This window comes from Babjeviella inositovora, assembly GCF_001661335.1.
Source record: "Babjeviella inositovora NRRL Y-12698 unplaced genomic scaffold BABINscaffold_1, whole genome shotgun sequence".
Taxonomy (NCBI): Eukaryota; Fungi; Ascomycota; class Pichiomycetes; order Serinales; genus Babjeviella; species Babjeviella inositovora.
Window position 1 is genome coordinate 46625 of NW_017566838.1, and position 12524 is coordinate 59148.

At 46.9% G+C, this 12524-nt stretch overlaps 6 protein-coding genes across 6 annotated transcripts; 2 read left to right on the forward strand and 4 right to left on the reverse strand.

The window, feature by feature from the left end:
* Positions 1–1141: 1141 nt before the first annotated feature.
* On the reverse strand, positions 1142–2614 carry LPD1 (dihydrolipoyl dehydrogenase; the record flags this gene model as incomplete). Its single annotated transcript, XM_019132169.1, has 1 exon — positions 1142–2614. One exon carries the CDS (start codon positions 2612–2614, stop codon positions 1142–1144), a length of 1473 nt encoding a protein of 490 aa, XP_018987507.1.
* A 1329-nt stretch (positions 2615–3943) lies between these two features.
* Positions 3944–5038, reverse strand: ERG3 (C-5 sterol desaturase; the record flags this gene model as incomplete). The annotated part of the gene is made up of 1 exon (XM_019130679.1): positions 3944–5038. One exon carries the CDS (start codon positions 5036–5038, stop codon positions 3944–3946), a length of 1095 nt encoding a protein of 364 aa, XP_018987508.1.
* A 1111-nt stretch (positions 5039–6149) lies between these two features.
* On the reverse strand, positions 6150–7307 carry RIM2 (Rim2p; the record flags this gene model as incomplete). Its single annotated transcript, XM_019131522.1, has 1 exon — positions 6150–7307. One exon carries the CDS (start codon positions 7305–7307, stop codon positions 6150–6152), a length of 1158 nt encoding a protein of 385 aa, XP_018987509.1.
* A 936-nt stretch (positions 7308–8243) lies between these two features.
* On the forward strand, positions 8244–9026 carry MED8 (Med8p; the record flags this gene model as incomplete). Its single annotated transcript, XM_019132170.1, has 1 exon — positions 8244–9026. The coding sequence occupies one exon, from the start codon at positions 8244–8246 to the stop codon at positions 9024–9026; it is 783 nt and encodes a 260-aa protein (XP_018987510.1).
* Positions 9027–9482: 456 nt separating this feature from the next.
* Positions 9483–10644, forward strand: RPS9B (40S ribosomal protein uS4; the record flags this gene model as incomplete). Its single annotated transcript, XM_019130212.1, has 2 exons — positions 9483–9489; positions 10082–10644. The coding sequence occupies 2 exons, from the start codon at positions 9483–9485 to the stop codon at positions 10642–10644; spliced, it is 570 nt and encodes a 189-aa protein (XP_018987511.1).
* A 478-nt stretch (positions 10645–11122) lies between these two features.
* PMM1 (phosphomannomutase) lies at positions 11123–11878 on the reverse strand (the record flags this gene model as incomplete). The annotated part of the gene is made up of 1 exon (XM_019130213.1): positions 11123–11878. The coding sequence occupies one exon, from the start codon at positions 11876–11878 to the stop codon at positions 11123–11125; it is 756 nt and encodes a 251-aa protein (XP_018987512.1).
* Positions 11879–12524: the final 646 nt, after the last annotated feature.

Genomic DNA, 12524 nt, shown 5'->3' on the forward strand with positions numbered 1-12524 from the left:
ACGGAATCGGAGATTTCCCGAAGCGATATCATTTCGCCAGTCTTAATCCTAAAGAAGATGGGCGTAGATGACATCTTGACCTGGTCCTGGTTGGAACACCCAGGCAAAGACTCTTTGTTGTCTGCTTTGACCCAGTTATACACGTTGCGCGCGCTCGACGACGCTGGGAAGATCACCGAGTTGGGGTGCCAGATGGCGATTTTGCCGTTGGCTCCGCACTTGTCGGCAGTGTTGCTAACGGCCCAGCAGTACGGCTGCTTGAACGACGTGATCGACGTGGTGTCATGCTTGTCAGTGGACAACTTGATCCTCAATATCTCGGGCGAAAGACGCGACGAGATAAACTACAAGAGACGTGGGTACTGCACGTTGGGGTGCAAGTGGGGTGATTTGATCAGCTTAAAGGAGTTCTTTGACACGTACATGTCGTTCAAGACGCCCGGTGAGCGCCGAAACTGGTGCAAGGAGATGGAGTTCAGCTACAAGGGATTTAAGAACGTGTTGAAGATCAGGGAACAGCTACGCGAGTATATGGTTGCGTTATTCAAGCACGACACATCGTCGAAGTCCGCGCATGCACAGATCGAGGACGCAGAGGAAGACGATGTTGCGTTCAAGCCGTCACTTGACATCCCATCCATCCTCAAGTCCTTCCTCCGTGGATTCATTGCCAACAGTGCTATCGGGATGCCAGATCGTTCCTACAGAACTGTCACCAGTGGCCAGTTGATTGCCATCCACCCGTCGTCAGTGTTATTTGGGCAGCGCAACGATGCCATCATGTACATGGAGTACGTTTATACTACCAGAGGATATGGGAGAAACTGTACCGTCGTGGAGCTCGAGTGGTTGCAAGAGGTTGCCCCGCACTTCTTGGGCGGCAAAGTCAACGCCGGGAACTAACTAATGAATTTGTATATTAGAAGCTAGCCAGCCAATGCGATTGTTGGGTGTACGAAAATAGGTGAGATTCGAGTTATGTAGCTACATGAGACCCTCAGTCTAGTGCATAACCCCCCGTATAAGTTTCTTACGCTCTACGGTCATGCCGAAAAGAAATTATCTTCGCCCATCGCATCTACGGTCTGTTACATAGGTGTATATTTTATAAACAGGGATTCTAGATCCTAAAAACTATAGTTTAGAAGTTGATAGCCTTACCGTGGGTCATCAAAGCGGCTTCCTTGAAGGCTTCGGCCAAGGTTGGGTGGGCGTGACAGGTTCTGGCAACGTCCTCGGTAGAGGCACCGTATTCGAGAGCCAAGCCAGCCTCGGCGATCATCTCACCGGCGTTTGGCCCGATGATGTGGACACCCAAGACCCTGTTGGTCTCGGCTTCAGCGATGAACTTGACGAAACCGTCGGTGTCCTGGTTGGCCTTGGCTCTGGAGTTGGCAATGAATGGGAACTTACCAGTCTTGTACTTAATGCCAGCCTCCTTCAACTGCTCTTCGGTCTGACCGACCCAAGCAACCTCTGGGTGGGAGTACATGACAGATGGGATGTTGGCGTAGTTGATGTGACCGTGACCGTTCTTGATGTACTCAACGGCGGCAATACCTTCCTCCTCAGCCTTGTGGGCCAACATCGCACCGAAGGTGACGTCACCAATGACTCTGATGTGTGGAACCTTGGTTCTGAACTCGGAGTCAATGACCAATCTGCCTCTGTTGTCGATATCCAAACCGACCTTTTCGGCGCCCAAGCCTTCGGTGTATGGTCTTCTGCCAATGGCAACCAACAAAACGTCGGCGTCCAACTCGGACTTCTTGCCATCCTTGACGGACTCGACCTCGATCTTGACGGTTTCGCCTTCTCTAACACCCTTGGTGACCTTGGTCCCCAACATGAACTTCAAGCCCTGCTTGGTCAACAACTTCTGCGTGGTCTTGGCGACCTCACCGTCCATACCGGCACCGATGGCGTTCTGGAACTCGATGATGGTTACCTCAGTGCCAATTCTGGACCAGACAGACGCCATTTCTAACCCGATGATACCACCACCGATGATGGCCATCTTCTTTGGGATTTCCTTCAAGGCAAGCGCACCAGTGGAGGAGACAATTCTCTCTTCATCGATCTGGATACCTGGGAATGGAGTTGGCTCGGAACCGGTGGCGATGATAATGTCCTTGGCCTTAAGGATGGTTTCCTCGGAGCCGTCGGTTGGGGCAAAGGAGACGTTGTTGGCATCAACGAAAGAGGCGGTACCCTTGTAGTAAGTGACACCGTTCTTCTTGAACAAAGACTCGATACCGCTGGTGAGCTGCTTAACAACGGTATCCTTGGCGGTCTGCAACTTGGCAATGTTGATGTTGACTTCACCGACCTCGATACCTCTCTTGACGGTATCGTGCTTGATGGTGTGGTACAAATGGGTGTTGTTCAACAAAGACTTGGATGGAATGCACCCGACGTTTAAACAGGTACCCCCGAGAGCGCCTCTCTTTTCGATACAGGCGACATTGTACCCTTCCTGGGCGGCCTTGATGGCAGCAACGTACCCACCTGGGCCACCACCAATGACGACGATGTCGTGTTCCTTGGTGGCAACGCCTCTGAAGAAGGCTGGCTGGCGGAGTAAAGTGGATCTGATGGACGAGGCTCTCAACATTGTGAATGTGTGTGTAGAGGTAATTGAAGGACTCCGTGTATTGGGCGGCCTCCGTTATATATATATAAGCGCGAATGCCTCCCTGTGCTTTGGTAGCGAATTTGCTGGGAGAGAACGTCCCGACGCGACTCCGGGAGTGCCAGGATGTACGCACGGACGTGTATATCCGGGATGAGCTGCACCGGAAAGGGCAAAACTGGAGGCGATCTTCGGGAGAGAATTAAGATGAATATAACGGTAGCCCTCATCTTTTTTAATTACTCAGAGGGTTTGTTTTTTTTGATTAATCAGCAGTAGGGTGTAGGGTCAAAGCCCGGGTTGTGGCGCGGACACGGGAATGCATCTCCGGGTTGTTTAAGGTTTAAGGCTTGACAGGCACCGGTCTGCGGGCTCCGGGCTTTCTGGTATCGAATATTCTAAAACATATCTTATCAACAAATTTAAATCGCCTAATTCTAGCCAATTAAAATATCTGCCAATTTCCAAAACCAATGGTGGACTGGCATATCCTCTGGGAATGGCACGTGTTTCCCCACTAATAGTCCGCGCCTGCATCGCGGTAGACACGGATCAATACTTGTGGTAGGAGTGGTGGCTGAATAGTTATTTTATTAGCCATATAGCAAGTGTGGCCGTGAAACTGGCCTATTCTTGGTATATCCACGATAAATCAGTACTGGTATTAGGTCTATTGGTGCTAATTGAAGGAAAAGCAACCATTGTCGGTGCTTAGTAATTCTAGCATACCCGGAACTCCAGGGCGTTCTAGATATTTCTACGCAACAGGGCCTGACAGAGGCCTTTGTACGAAGGTTTCATGGACTGTAACTGCGGGAAACATGACACTATTATGCGGTCCCGGAGCTTGCCAACATGCACTAGGAATCCCCATTCCGATAAACTTTGATGGAATGTTCTCGTGCATATCCATATTATCTGTCAGCCGAGGCAGTGCGAAGCGCGCAAATGCACCGGGTTTTACCTCGATACACAGATTATGTACACTTTTTAGGTACTCATAAAAATGCTATATTTATTAACTTCGATGGTGGGATCCAGAAGTCTTGGCCAGCCAGGTCCGAGCCGGTTATATGGGCGAATCTCCTAACCAAGCCGCTAGTCAGTATTAAAGCTGTCCTAATACCATCCTGTTCTTATCGGGCCAGATGAAGCCCCATGGTACCGAGTTTACTAGTCCGCGGCAGATATTTTTTGAGATCCTGCTTTCCGCGGTATACCCTTCGCATTACCTTCAAGGTGGTCTAGAGCACTGACTACTTGTATGGTTGATATTATTAGTGTGAATAGATATGAAATGGCCCTCCGCGATTACATATTTTTCTTGTCAGAACCACCGACATAGGTTCTGTCGTCGGCGTTGCCCTCCAAGGCGCCTCTAATTTCCTCCATCTTCTTGACCTGGTCGTTCCAGACCTGCTTGCTATCCTTGGTGGAGCGGTCGAACAAGTTGTCGTCTGGACGGCGGTACGAGTTACCCAAACGGTCCCATAAGGTGGTGAACTGCCCGTAGTTGTAGTTGAAGTACAAGTGGTGGATGGTGTGGCAGGCGGTCCCGTTGACAAACGGATCGTTGGAGAAGTAGGCGCCATCGTGGATCATAACGGTCCAGAAGTTGACAAATGTGAACAAAAACAAGTATGCCACCTTGTGCAACGGGAAGACAAACGGGAACCAGTGGTACGGCAAAGATTGTGCGTAGCCATCGACCGGATGGAATGCATGCGACGCGAACGGCGTGCACACAATCCACTTGTGGTGCGGCTTGTGCAACATCTTGTAGACACGAGGCCAATGTAACCATCTGTGGATGAAGTAGATGCCGCAGTCGGTAAACATGATGAAGCACGGAAGCTGGAAGAGGACAGCCTTCCAGCCACCTGTGGATTCGTCAATGTTCATGTACAACTTGGAATAGCCACGCAACTCGAGAAGGAACCACGGAACCGTAAGGAGCACCATCACGGGGATGGAGGTTGCAGCTTGGTGGATTTCTAAGCGCATCTGATTCTTGAGATAGCGCGGATGGTTGAAGATGGTGCGATCAAAAATCGTCATATAGGAGATCCAGGCTACAGAAAAGTACAACAACCAGCCAAAGACCGTCATGATGACAAAGAGAGACAAGCACTGGCGGATGATGTTGTGTCTCGGAAGCAACGACGCGTACATCTGTGCTGATTCCGGCAAAATATTTGGGAACACCCCATAAACGTCCTTCAACGCAGCATTTGTGTCTAGCATCACGCCGTTGCTCACCGAGAGCTGTGCGTAGTCCGAGTAATTGCCGAACTTCAAGGTGCGGGCGATGGTTGGCGGGATGGTGGATTGCAACGCTGTGGGGAACAACCTGGTGTACAAGCTGTCGCCAATAGCGTAGTCAAACACTTCGAGTACTAAATCCATGGTAATCAGATAGAGGGAATATGCAAAGTGGGGACTTGCTAGCAAAGTGATACAAAGTGTGAAATACCCAGATTTATGTCCGATATATATTGAAATATTTGGTAACAACAAGAAAAAATAATAAGCCGATGGGTGCGATCGTATAGCGGGTACGAGAAAAAGAAATGGGCTTCGGTGCAGAACGAGCGATTTACTCTGTTAGCCCTACCAACAGTAGGTCCGAGGATAAAGTTCGGGGGCGGTGTTAGCCACCCGAGACATGTGCCGCGCCATGCAGGAGCACTGTAAAGTGGTCCCAGTGGCGCAAACAACTCGGAAGGTTATTGCAGGTTATCACCAGACATAGTACGAGGTACGAGCTAGGATCTTATTGGAGCGAAAATAGGCGAGTTCTCTGGACGGTTAGTCGGGGAGCTTCAACAAATCTATCCCTCACAAAAAGAATCCGATCTCAAGCTTTGGTGCTCTGTAGCTCCGGCACAAATAGCCGGAGGTAAAGCTCTAAGTATACCCTCCATCTGTAGTTACACAAAATTCGGTAATGCACCGCTGTTATGAAGCTAAAGTTCTCTTAATATTAGTAGAGCATCCACCGAGTCTGTATACGGTTGTAAGTGGTATGAATTAACCACACTTTGGTGCTGGAGACAACGAAAGCAAGGGACGTACCAGCCGTGGCGTTGGTCGTAGAATAAAAGCTTTTCGGCGGTCTGGTGAAAATCATACAGCAGACACTAATATGGAGCTTGTCCTTTTGTGAAGTAGGGCGGCTCTTATTCTTCACACATGTCAATGCAACGTTATTTAGCCAATGAAAAAAAAAGCCCCCAAAATTGTTCGATAGCGAAAGCGCATACAAAATAAGCAGAAAGGAGCAAGCCCGTGGTATTATACACGGCACTGCAAGTTCACTACAGGAAGAAATTGATAGAATAATGCAGAGAGTCAAAATATGTACAAGAACTTTTCTACATGCATCAATATCGTGCATGTAAAGGTGTATGGACAGGGCGATAGGCCGATGGGTCGTAAACGTGCAAAGGTATGGGAAGGATATACAGGCGTATTCAAAGAGCGGAACTCTCAATATGTACAAGGATTGTGAGTTTTTTTAACTCAACGGAACGCTATCGTCGTCTGACAACAACTTGATCACAATTTCCCATGTACCAAACATGATGATAGAGTTCGGCACGGTTCTCAACAAATGGGCTGTCAACCCACCATACATACTGATGAATCCCTCCTCCTTGATAACCAACTTGAAGCACTGCATCAAGCCGGTGTACTTTGGTCTGCCGTCCTTGGTGGGCGGAGCCTGTCTCAATCTTGTTCTGACAACTTCGTGGGGATAGGTGATCAAGGAGGCAAAGAATTTGGCCGCACCGGCCGCACCAGATCTCTGGGACCATTCCATCACCGAGTCCCACGAGGTTCTGACCTTGCCCTCCTGGTGGTTTTTCAAGGATCTTTCGTTAATCAATGACTTCATCTGCTCGTATAACACCCACTGAATAGTGCTCTCGACGGAGCCCAAGTAGGACGCACTCAACCCACGATACAAGGCACCCGCACCCTCATACTTCAAAATAGAGGTGAAGCAGTCCCAGGAGTTCTTATACGCCTTGTTTTTCGCCTTGTCCAACTGCAATCTGGTCTTGATCAACCAGATAGGGTTGGTTGCAGTGGATGTGACGATACCAGCGGAGATACCCGCCAATAAATGAATATAGGTGGACTCCTTTCCGCCATTGAGGTACTGTGACAACACATCCTTACTTACCCCATAGGTGAAGAAGTTAATGGATCTGGCAGGAATTACCCCAACTAAGTTCGGACCCAAACCCTTGAATAACGCACGGAACCCCTCAGTTTTGTACACGTTACCGATGATTCCCATCGTCTCGCTGACGTGGACCCCAGCCTGGGTCAACGGATTATTAGTTATGAAGGTGCTGCGGATTCCCTTGCTGTTGGCAGTAATCTTCACAGACTGGTGTTTGTACATCTCACGGTACTCGGATGATTGTAATCTGGTTTTGACAACATCAAGAGGACAGGTAAAAATCGCACCGGCCATCCCACCGATGCCACCGGCCACGAAATGCACCCATGGTTTGGTCTGCTTTAAGTTGTCCTTGGTAATCTTGACAGGGCTGACATCAATTTCCTGGAGTGATTCTACGCTTTTGAGATTGACCTTTTCATCGGATCCCAAAAACTTGAAGGATTGTTCCGCCTCACTTTCGAGTTTGCCAAGCTTGACCATTGTGCTGAGGATTCAACTGTCTTGTAACTGTAGCTTCTCGGAACCACGGGAGGTGTTTTATTATCTGGAAACAGCGAACTATCGGCGTCTGGCGTCTGGTAGTGTCAACAAGCGTTTATCGTTCCGTCAAATTGGAGTCTTATCAAGATATCTCGGAGGCTGACTATTCAAGATTGCCGCTCTAATTTTTTTCTGGTCTGTGCACCGAAAAACTTGTCGAAAAAGAAACAAAAACGTTCGTGCGGCGTAACAATGAAGATAGACTTGTAAGCGAGGAGTTGGGGGTGATAGGAAGAAAAGGTTGTCTAAGTGTGGCGGTCCTTCTTGTTTATTTTTGGTAAACTAAGGCCAGGTGGAAACTTTATGAATTCGTAGTCCCTTTGTCAAATTGTGATGTATCACATATAAAGCCTGTCTTCGAAAGCTATTTGCAGGTCGCTGTCAGAAATCTGCTTCGAGCAGATTTATCCGGCAGGCTTCAAGCCTGTATGAGAGCTGCATTACTTACAGGCTTTAAATGCTGTTGGCGCCATCAAATGAGGAGGTCAGAGCATGTCAGCGCCGCAAAAAAAGCATACAAAGTTCTTACACTAGCGTAATACTCTCGAGAACTAATATTAGGCTATCTTAGAGCCAAAATTTTCTCATTGATATTCTTTAATGATCTAACACTCCGAATTTTCACCCCTCCCCCCAGCCGTCTAACTAAGGAAAGCTAGACGTGATAAGCTCTATAGAAAGTCGTGTGAGTATCTGGTATGAGCACTGTCCCCAGCCTGGAGTGATATAACAACAGACATGTAATAGAACTCGGTTCCTTAAGACAAACCTTTGGTTTAATTGAATAAAGCCAGTATCTCCCACATAGCTCGTCCAAAAAAGTATCAACCTATTTTTTGATAATATCCCAACTTAATATCTAAAGAACGCTCTCCAATGTCGTCCATTCTCCAACGTGCCTTAGGAAACAACCGACACAACAATAGTAATGGTTCCTCCATGAACAACCTAAAGGACACGACCACTTTGGCGTCTAACCACGTTGACGTTGCCCTGATTCCGGTTGAACCGTTGGAGTCTCTTAGAACCAGACTATCGCAGCTTACACAATCCTTGGCCAAACTCCTTGACTCTCTTAACTCTCCCAGCAACAACCCCAACCCCGCCGACCCTACCCAACCCTCGCGTTTGCCACATTTTGTGTCGTTGCAGAACCAGTACAACGTGATTAATAACCAGTTGGTTTCCATTGTCCAGTCCTTGGAGGCCCATCAGTCGGTGCTTCTCACCCATGACGCGTTTCCACTTCCAAAATTCCCCACAACAAAGGAACAGAACTTGGTGACTACATTGCTAAGAAAGAAAACCGTTCCTGAGGTTGTCGACTGGGTGAATGAGTCAATGCAGCTTGTTGATGAACAAATCCGATCGAATCCTGCCAGTGGGAACGTCACGTCCTTGAACGACAAATTTGTAGACTGGTGCGTGCAGTCGATGACAGAGGAGCGGGACAATTACGAATTTCATGGGTTCCAAACGATGGCTGAATTGCGCGATATTAACAACGGCGCAAGCGACAACGATGTGGATATGACAAAGGAAGAGGACGAGAAGGCCAAGAGAAAGGAGGAAGAGTTGAAGAAGCTGGCGATGAGTGTCAATGAGTTGTTAAAGTTTATCTACCAGGGGGTAGACCCCAGAGTTCTGAATCAAGCTTAATGAGACCAATAGCCTGCGTGTTCAAGGCTGCCGTACAGCCTTACCTCCGACCAATCGACGACAGATTTGCAGTTTACAGAGCCTTTGATCGTTACCGTACCCTCTATAGTTTATATTACGCGGTTATTTGGAGACACACATGCGCTACTCAGATTAAACAGCTAGTGTAGTAAATACAACTCCTTAACTACATATTTATACGTGCATTTACCAATCACATGACATGCATCATCCTGGAAAAGGCAGTCACAAAATAGGTGAAAAAGAGAGCAAAATACTACTGGTCTCAAATAACACATTCTGTTCGCGCATTTTCCCAGACATTTCCGGATCTTACACGGATTCTGCGAAAATTGGAAAATTCTACCTCCTCGCGCATCCTATATATTAAATATTTTCCACTCCTTTCTGTCTCACTTCTCGCCTTTCTTCTCCCAGTTAACCAGATCTTTCAAAATGCCAAGTATGTTTACCTTTCCCACTACCGATAAGAATGAAACTTATTAAATTCAAAAGTGATTTTCAATATGCTTAAAGCGTACACTGTTGTCACTTGAGGATTCGGGCCCTCACAGAAAAGAAAAGGGAATAGCCAACGAGATCAAGAATTTGCCAGGTATTATCATTTCACGATGTGATTACGGGATGTTGAGTTGGTTTTTACAGTACCCTATGTCGCCTGACTAGGAAATTTGCGTCAAACACCCGACACTTTGGTCGCAAATACTGTTCAAACCTGTATTTCATTTCCTCGTCTTCATTTTCCAATTGAACGGATGTTTAGGCTAAGAGAAGCCATGACTTAGCCGTAAGGTTATTTCGCTTGACTTCCCTCTTGTCTAAACTCTGTTCGGTTCGGGCTAACTGTGCTCACACACTACTTAGCAAGCCTCATTGTATAATGAGCAGATGATATATACTGTGGCGCTCTATGAGCGAAAAAGAATACAATCAAATTCTTGCAACTGTTGGTGTCCTGCTTTGACTTTCTGTGTAGTGCTCGTAGGTTATTCTTGTCGTATCTATGCAAGTGACAATTTCTAACATCTTTTCAGGAGCCCCAAAGACTTACTCTAAGACTTACTCCGTCCCAAAGCGCCCTTACGAGTCCGCTCGTTTGGATGCCGAACTCAAGTTGGCCGGTGAATACGGTTTGAAGAACAAGAGAGAAATCTACAGAATTGGTTTCCAATTGTCCAAGATCAGAAGAGCCGCCAGAGACTTGTTGACCAGAGACGAAAAGGACCCAAAGCGTTTGTTCGAAGGTAACGCTTTGATCAGAAGATTGGTGAGAGTCGGTGTCTTGACCGAAGACAAGATGAAGTTGGATTACGTCTTGGCCTTGAAGATTGAAGATTTCTTGGAAAGAAGATTGCAGACCCAGGTCTTCAAGTTGGGTCTTGCCAGATCTATTCACCACGCTAGAGTTTTGATCTCCCAGAGACACATCACCGTTGGTAAGCAGATCGTTTCCATCCCATCCTTCATGGTTAGATTGGACTCCCAGAAGCACGTTGACTTTGCTGGTAACTCCCCATACGGTGGTGGTAGAGCCGGTAGAGTTAAGAGAAAGAACCAGGGTAAGGGTGGTGACGAAGGTGCCGAAGATGAGGAATAAATTATTCGCTAATTTCATTTTCTTCAACATCCTTTCCACCTATTGTGCTCTAGTCTCTAGTTGCATGTTTATATCTGTATAGTCAAATAACTGGAAGCTTCCGCATTTTCATTTCTTGCTTTTTTTTCTCGGTTATGTAGGTTTCTTTGTGTTTGTATTATCAATCATGCTTTATTAAAGACAGTAGCCTTGAGTTGGGCTTCGAAACATGGTAGTGGGCAACAGAAGTGTCTTTTCGACCACTCGGTGTATATATGGATTGTAGCAGTATAAGGGGCATGCGGCGAAAATCTGATTTATCTTGAACGTGAAGAGTAACGAGCGGCTCTGATGAAGCCTGAGATTCTGGATAGAAATGACCTTCTGGTTTAATTGATGTCTCTATGCGCTGCCATTTCGTGGGGTCATGAGCTATACGTATTGTATCAAAATTTATTTTCAAGCAACGTAGAAAGATTTAAGAAAGCGAAAGATACGCCTACAAGTTGAAAAGCTCCTTCAAGATTCTGGCGGTGTCTTCTGGGGAGTTGACAGCGTGGCCGATAGTTCTTTCATCCTCGTAGATTTCGTAGTCGTTACCGCCCTTGTAAGACTTGTCACCGAAGAAGTGGATCTTTTCAAAGTGTTGGTCGGCAATGTGCTGCAAACAGTAGGTCTTGTCCCAACCAGTTGGGAAGACGTCAAAGGAGATTTGGCCACCAATGGAGTAGGTCAAGCCGTAGTCTGGGAAAGCCTTCTTCAACTCGGCAACCATAGTTGATCTGATGTTGTGTTCCTTGTCAAACTTCTCATAGTCGTCTCTTTCTTGGGTGGAGGCGTTTCTGCCGACAGGGGAAATGTTGATCATACCGTTTCTGAACTCAACAAAGGTACCTCTTCTGACTGGCAAGTCCAAGTTGGCGAGGTACTTCAAGATCCAGACAATCAACTTGTTGTACTTTTCCTGGCCGAGCCAGCCGATGAAGGACTGAGAAGACAATTCCTTGCCCAACTTGTAAGCGGTCAACCCGTTTTCGGAGAAACAGTAGTCAAAGTCGGCCAAGACGGTGGCACCCAACTGCTCAACCTGCTTAGGCAAGTCAGAACCACCAACGAAACCAATAACAACCTTTTCTCTCAACTTAGCCAACAATTCCCTCATCTTTGGGTCAATTTCCAATCTGGCCGGGGTTAAGGTGCCATCGACATCGAAAAGACAGATAGTCTTCGGGTACTCCTTGTTAGCAAAAGACATTGTGTTGTTTATAATTATATTCTATATAAGATAAGATCCAAATAAAAGGAAGAAATTGGTGTGTAATATGTACAGAGTAGAAAATGTTGGCGAGCGTTCGAGCCACATGTACAATACTCTCGCGATGGGAGGCACGGATGGATATTAGCCGTATAGCAAAGCGCGTTCGACAATTTCCTGACACGTCTGCAATTTATTTTTCGCGCAGCGCAGAAATATGCATGCACAGGGTATTTAAAATCGTATGCGACAACAACAAAGGCGCGTTTGGCCTTAGTCCGCCACTTGCAAACTGCAAGACTGGTGGTTTAGCAAGGTGTTGCACTTAGCGCACCACAAAGATAAGCTGTGGTTCCTTTGAAAGTGATGAGCCGATAGCTTGTTTCCTTCTCTTTAGCTGGAACTCACTTGTTACCTAAGTCGCATTTTATTGCGTTGGAAACCGAATATGACAATACATTTTCAGTGTTACTACATTGAATCAAGAATGAATGGTATTTGTTGGGTAGTTCTATTGGTGGGTTATATACTGCTAATTGAAAATACCCCAGTACTTTTCAACTCCGTAAGGGCCAGCGTCCTTCCACAAATCGTTGTAGGTTGTGAACATGATCACCTGGTCACCAACCTCCTCCGCGATAGATTC